Source organism: Podarcis pityusensis (genome assembly GCF_964106645.2).
Source record: "Podarcis pityusensis genome assembly, chromosome: 1".
Lineage (NCBI taxonomy): Eukaryota > Metazoa > Chordata > Lepidosauria > Squamata > Lacertidae > Podarcis > Podarcis pityusensis.
In genome coordinates this window covers 88689499-88696857 of record NC_138028.1, presented here as the reverse complement: position 1 = coordinate 88696857, position 7359 = coordinate 88689499, and the positions used below count along the sequence as shown (strand labels likewise).

The 7359-nt window shown below is 44.6% G+C and overlaps 1 protein-coding gene across 1 annotated transcript in view; it reads left to right on the top strand.

The window, feature by feature from the left end:
* RPL37A (ribosomal protein L37a) overlaps positions 1-4305 on the top strand; it is a 4811-nt gene extending 506 nt beyond the window's left edge. The window contains 3 exon segments of the mRNA XM_081009606.1: positions 1417-1545; positions 2997-3079; positions 4161-4305. Coding sequence (XP_080865732.1) covers positions 1417-1545; positions 2997-3079; positions 4161-4224 — 276 coding nt within the window. The 3' untranslated portion in view covers positions 4225-4305.
* The last annotated feature ends 3054 nt before the right edge of the window (positions 4306-7359 follow it).

Genomic DNA, 7359 nt, shown 5'->3' with positions numbered 1-7359 from the left:
TGGCTAAGGAATCCCGAAAGGTCCTCTTGAAAGCTATGCTTTGCATGGACCTGGTAGGTCCTGACCCACCAGCTTAGGACTGATGCTGCAATGCATGCTCAGGTATTAAAAATGAGTATAGCACAGGGATCAGCAGCCCTCTGCTGCCTGGTTACCTGTAAGAAAAGCTTAGCCAGTTCTTAAGTTAGGTCGGCTGAGCCTTTGCCCATCATCCTTGGTTACTGCTCCTTTCCTTCATTTTGTCCGCATTCTTGCTTTCCCCCCTTCCAAGATCAAAGGTGCTCAGATCTCCTGGACTATTTCAGTGAGAGGAAATTGTATTGTTCCTAGGAATAATTAGAACAGGGTTTATCCTCTTAAGCATGTGTTTGAAATGCTTTGGCAAAAAAAGGCTGCCAAGACCTTGTGGGTCTCGCCAGCCTCTGATCCTAGATCCGGAATTAAAAGGCTAAAGGCCTTTCCATCAGAACCTTTGGAAGAGGAAAGGGTCTGTAATTTGCATTGGGTGGGTTGAGCATATCTCTTACCTGTGCCCAGGGTTGCTCTAAGGCAGGTGATGGGAATCTGGCCCTCTGTTGGACCCTTAAAGGCCCCAGCCAGCATTGCCAGTGGTTAGGGGTGGTGGGAATGGTTGTCCAGCAACACCTGGAGGGCCCAAGTTTCCCTGTTCGTGCTCTAGGGTAATTGATTGTGGGAGCTTGCCTGAACAGGGGGATAATGTTTTGTGTCATTTGTACTAAAAGGGCCGGTATGAAAGTTATATTTGTGGTGTCACACATAGCATGTTGTTTTAACTTTATCTGGGGAGGCCTCAGGCTGTAAAGCTAGAGGGGCGAGAGCTCTGCCTACTACTATCTGTCAGCAGTTGTGAGAATCAAATAAGAAAACCTCATCCTCATAGGTTCTTGGAAAAAAAGAGCAGAATATAAATATGGTTGGCAAGGGAGCTGCCCTCTCATTCTATGACAAAAAAATAATTAAAAAGAAGCATTTACTTTGCAGAAAACACCCTCCCCATCCCCTGGTATTTTATTTTGCAATTTATTTTATTTTGCAATTACCTTTGCAAATAAGAGACTTGTAGAACATAGATGACTGCTGCAGTCCAATAGATACTGAACTGGCATAGTGACCAGGATACATAATCCTAAATGTGTGGGTTCCATCCCCATCACATTTAGGGTTATGTATCCTGGTCACTATGCCAGTTCAGTATCTATTACAAGTTGTTAGTCATTACTGCACTGGAAATAAATGTTTTTAACTTGGAATTTGGGTTTTTCTGAGATCACCATGTCTTCTGAGTAAACATGCCTTGAGTCAGGCTGTTAATTGTTGTAAGTGTGGGTATAGTTGCAAATAACTTTGCCAGAAATGAAAATTTAATGTGCTTCTTTCCCCCCCTAATGGTAATAGGCCAAACGAACCAAGAAGGTTGGGATTGTGGGTAAATATGGTACCCGATATGGAGCTTCCCTGAGGAAAATGGTGAAGAAGATTGAAATTAGCCAGCATGCTAAATATACTTGCTCCTTCTGTGGCAAGGTAAGTGCACCATCTGTTACTGCTGAGCTCCCAGTCCATAATTTCATTTTTTCCAAAACACCGCTTAATAGTCATAGTTTACCTTTTGCCTCTTGTGCTAACTAAACTGCTCAGGCATAGTATTCTTGGTAATAATCAACTTAAAGAGGCTTGAAAGCAACCATCATGTACAATCAAATCATGAGAATAGGTATGAGGAACCTGTGGCCCTCCAGGTGTTGTAGTTTCAACAGTATTCAGCCCGAGCTGGCATGACCAATGGTTAGAGAGGGTGGGAATTATAGTTCAACAGCACTAGAGTGCCAAAAATACTGTAGATCAGTGGTTAGCTAAATACTGTGGACCCATTGTTTTTTAACAATTAAGCCATGAGCCCCCTGCTTTTGAAAATTTTCATAGAATTGTAGAGTTGAAAGGGACTCTATACAGTAATACCTCCATGAACGACTGCCTCGTCTAGCGTACATTCCGGTGAACTTCTGTGGCAAACCCGGAATTACCGGAACGGGTTACTTCCGGGTTTGCCACTCGCGCATGCGCAGAAGTGCTAAATCATGTTTTGCGCAGACGCGGTACTTTGCCCAGTGTCTTTTTCGGCTAGCGGCCGGGGCTCCAGAACAGATCCCGGTCGCAAAACAAGGTACGACTAGTAGTTTTTGTTATGTGAATGGTGCCAGGCACCGGTTCAGCACATCCATGGCCTCAGCTGCTGACGATGAAGAGAAGTAGAGCTGCATCATAACAACAGCAGGCTACAAAACTCTTGAGTGACCACACCACCATTTCAAGTAGAGGTTAAATGGGGGATTGATAGGACTGACCCCCTGTGGAAGCACATAGTAAGAGAGTCCGTGGGGCTAAACCAGGGGTCGGCAAGGTTTACCTCACCTGGGCCGGTTCACTCCAGGGAGATCCCTCCATGGGCCGGATTGTGCGCACGCCTGCGATTTCCAGTGTTTGCGTCTGCACAGATGCAATTTCTGGTGTCTGCGTAGATACGATTTCCGGCATCTGCGCATGCGATTTCTGGTGGCACAGAAGCGAGTCCCCGCGCCGGTTTAGTGCAGTGTGCGGGGACTTGCTGAGTGGGCGGCTTGGTTTGGGGGCAGCTCGTGGGCCGGTTAAACGACCCCTGTGGGCCGCTTGTGGCCCATGGGCCTTAGCTTGCCCACCCCTGGGCTAAACAGTTCTCCCAATATGTGCTTGCTGTTTCAGAACATGTGGCATTTCTTAGTGTGTGGTCCTGAGCTTACATTTGCTCAGACCTGATTCTATGCAAATTCATGTTTAAAACATGCAGCATTATCACTTTTTTTAAAAAAAAACCCCACCATACTCTATGTGTTGTGTGTTTAAAGTGCTGAGTAGATGTTGAGATGCATTTTGATTGAAGTGACATGGTATGGTAGATGCTCCCGTGGAAGTAAGTAGCTTTTGTGTTTTTCTTACAGACCAAAATGAAGAGGAAAGCTGTGGGTATCTGGCACTGTGGCTCTTGTATGAAAACAGTAGCTGGTGGTGCCTGGACATACAAGTAAGGGAAATTATATTGGTTGAGGGGTATGCGCGCCTGGGGGGAATGTTCCATTTTCATTTGTGGTGGGTGCTGTGTGGTGTTTGGTATGCTGGTGGAAAGTAAATTAAGAAGAACCCTGCTGAATCAGGCCAAGGGCCCATCTAGTCCAGGATTCTGCTTTTGCAGTGGTGTGGTTAACCTGAAGCCTATGATACACTCAAATAGGACGTGTAGAAGTGCATTCCTGCTCTTGACTCCCAGCAGCTGGTATTTAGAGGCATGCTTCCTCTGATACAGGAGATAGTACATAGCTGCAATGACTAGGTAGTCTTCTCTAATTCATTTGTCTAATCCCCTTGAAAAACGGTTTATGGTTGTATATCAAACATTTTCTCTTCAACTTCACAGTGATCAGTGTTTGGGAGTGAAAGGGAAGGTAGAAGTTATTTAATTAGAGCAGGGATGTCCAGCTTACAAGAGACTGCGATCTACTCCCACTGTAACAAAAACTGGTAGTGATCTATCCATTGGATTGACAAAAGTTGGGGGGTCAGCCGCGATTTACCACGGACCCCTGCCATCGACCAGTAGATCGCCGTCGACCTGTTGGGCATCCCTGAAATAGAGTATTCTAACCACATCTTCTCTAAAACCTTAACTACATGTGGCATTAACAATGTGATTATCAAACATGTACAATGGAACCTCTGCCTGCGACCATAATCCGTTCCAGAGGTCGAAATGGGTCGCTGGGAGAGGCGCCATTGTGCACAGGCATGGGCTGCAATCGCCGCTTCTGCGCATGTGTGGACAGTGGCAAACCCGCCAGTTACTTCTGGGTTTGCCGCGGACGTTGGGCGAAATGGATGCAAGCGGAGGCGGATGTAAGAGGTTTGACTGTTTGTGTTTTAAAAATAATACTAGATGCAAGGGGAGGGGGCAGTCCTCATGGTTGCTGCTTCTCGGTAGTGGCGCCTGCCCTGTGGAACACCCTCCCATCAGATGTCAAGGAAATAAACAAATGTTTAAAAGCTTATTACAGAAACTGCTAATTGTTTGTCTCATTTGAAATAATAGTGATACTTTTTGTTTCTTCCAGCACCACTTCAGCAGTGACAGTGAAATCTGCCATCAGAAGACTGAAGGAGTTAAAAGACCAGTAGAAGCATATTTTTGTTGCACTGTTGCTCTTCCTCTACAGTTCATGTCCTTATTGTCAATTAAAGGTGGTTGTGAACATTGAACCCTGTTGGGTGTTTTGTGCAAGAACAGTCCTATAGGCAGCGTACCTTTTTGATCTTGTTTTTTCCCTTTCTGCACAAAATATCAGTTGGTTTATGTAAGAGTAGCAATAACGTGCTATACATGTGGATTCCAAATAAGGTCAAGTTAAAATAGAATGTAGACTTATTTGCCAAGCAGTAACATCTCAATAAAAGTATAATGGAACAAATTAAAGCATGCAAAATGAAGTGCTTGTAAATGTCATGCTGATTTTGGTAGGAGAGTTAAGCACATAATCACTCACATTGAAATTGATCCCACTTAACTGATATTTTTGCCAGCATGTGATCTCTTATCTGTCTGTAAATCTTTAACCAAAAGTTACTCTTCCAAATCTAAACGGAGCTAAGGTACAGAACAGAAAATGCTATTAAGGCCTCATGAATACTTGTAGAATTCTGTTTTCGGAAAATGAAGCGATCCTAATTGGAAGGACGGGGAGCAGCAGATTCCCGCCTGACTGGGGCAGTGAATGGATGGATGGTTTTGTTCCACCAGCTCCAGGCTGCTATGGCATCAGGGCAAAAACCAGCTGTCTCCAAGAGTTGGGCTACCTTTTCATCAGTGGATCTAGCACCAGCATTGCTCTGTTCCATGTGCCACCCAAAATAGCTTTGCCAGAGGTAATGTGTCCTCACTGCACCTGGTGGGGACAGCAGGGTCCTCCACACTGGTAGAGGGGCACTTTTGCCAAATCCTGATCCCTAGCAGGCGTGCAAAAATTGGGACTGAGGATTACTCTGCCCTGCATTTTCCACATTTTTCTAATGGGATGCCAGTATCTTGCCAGTGCAGTGAGTGAGACACTTTCCACACAGATAACTGGCTGAGTTCAAAGCATTTGGGAACCATATTTTTGTTGAGTTGAACGGGACCCAAGGGTCGTCTAGTCCAACCCCATGCAATGCAGAAATCTCGGCTAAACGTTGCCGTATTTAAACTTGAACTTGGAACATAACAAAAACTCATAAAATCAGCACCATATACATCCAACAATTGTTTTTGTCTGAAATCAATTTTTTAAAAAATTGTCTACTCAAATCATTTTTTAAAAAATCTGGTGTGTTCTTTTCTCTTGAATCTCAAGATTCTGAGCATATCTCTCTTCTAAACAATGTTGTTTAGAAGGTAGTTTTATCAGTTAGCCATTTCCTTTCTTTTAGAAGTAAGTAAGATGGAAAGCCTCAATGCAGTAGTGGATATTTTCCAGCAAAGGAACTCCCTAGCTGTTGTGGATCTCATGGAGGCTTATAGTCTTTTTTTTTTTTTTTACTGAAGCTGCAGATAATTCAAGTGGGCTCTGCTCAGAGAGTTCCTGCAAAAGCGGATTGCCTCACCTGCAGGCATTAACCTATATTTGCCTTACCACTGCAACTCTTTCAAGAGGGACTGGAGAGAAGGCAAAAAATTCTTTCCTGTAGCACCTTAAAGACCAACTAAGTTAGTTCTTGGTATAAGCTTTCGTGTGCATGCACACTTCTTCAGATACACTGGTGTATCTTCAGATACCAGTGTATCTGAAGAAGTGTGCATGCACACGAAAGCTTATACCAAGAACTAACTTAGTTGGTCTTTAAGGTGCTACAGGAAAGAATTTTTTACTTCGACTATGGCAGACCAACACGGCTACCCATCTGTAACTGGAGAGAAGGCAGTACTTGTGGGTTTCCCTGCAAAGTGGTAAGATGTGTCAGTTCCCATGTCCATTGTACAGTGAAAAGTAAAGTCTTCCACTGATTCCAAATCGGTGAATCTTGCGCAGTTAATGCAGAGTTAAGAGTGGCCTAACCTCTGGACCAGATTTCACTCTTAATTGGTTGTAAAATCCACAATAGTGTTTCTAGACACACATTGTGAACAGATTTGGTCATCTGAGCAAACATCTGTCTTTAGCTATCTTAAAGGTGAGCAGGGTTTTCTCTCCAGGTTCTATTTGAAAGGATGCACACATCTCTGGCCAAGGGGAATGTGTACATATTTCTATGCATAGAGTTACTGGGTATGTGCAGAGATGGAAGTACTGTTTCTTACTCTCTTCTAGCCGTATAGGGTCTGGTTTGCCAACCTGACCGTTACGGTTCAGGAGTGTCTATGGGCCTTTCCAATACAGTCATACCTCATGTTGTGTCCGCTTCAGGTTGTGTGTTTTCGTCTTGCGTCCTGCAGCAACCCAGAAGTACCGGAACGGGTTACTTCCGGGTTTCGCCGCTTGCGCATGTGCAGAAGCAACTAGAGGTTCCACTGTGCACAGCTCTCACACAGGGCCAGGGTCTTGTAATTGTGGCTTCTAGTCTGGCAGAGGAGCATTGTTTTGTTATGGAAGGATAGAGATTGCCATCTTGGCCTCTTGTAGATCTTGCACGTGCATATATGAGGGAACCCGGAAGGTGATGTGCTGCAAGAGGAAGGTGAAAATTTCTTACATGAACATGTTAAGGGTAGATCGAAGCCTGAAACCTAGTACCTTAAAAGAGGCAAGTGGCCATTCTCTCATTCAGTCATGGAACAAAAGGGTCCGAGCCCTCATATTGAAATTATCATGAGCCATTCTGTTGATACCTCCCACAATGCATAAATGTTTTCAACTGGGACCAGCACAGATGGAAGACACCAAATCAACCCTCAAGGCCATACAAATTATAGCCCAGGGATCAGCAACCTTTTTCAGCCATGGGCCAGTCCACCATCCCTCAGAGCATGTTGTGGGCCGGTCTTTTTTTTGCGGGGGGGGGGGGGGATGTACGAATTCCTATGCCCCATAAATAACCCAGAGATTCTTTTTAAATAAAAGCACACATTCTACTCCTGTAAAAACACCAGACAGGTCCCACAAATAACCCAGAGATGCGTTTTAAATAAAAGGACACATTCTACTCATGTAAAAACATGCTGATTCCCAGACCATCCACAGGTCGGATTGAGAAGGCGATTGGGCCGCATCCAGCCCATGGGCCTTAGGTTGCCTACCCGTTATAGCCTGAAGGATCAGGGCTGGGAACTGCTTTTCTTTGTGG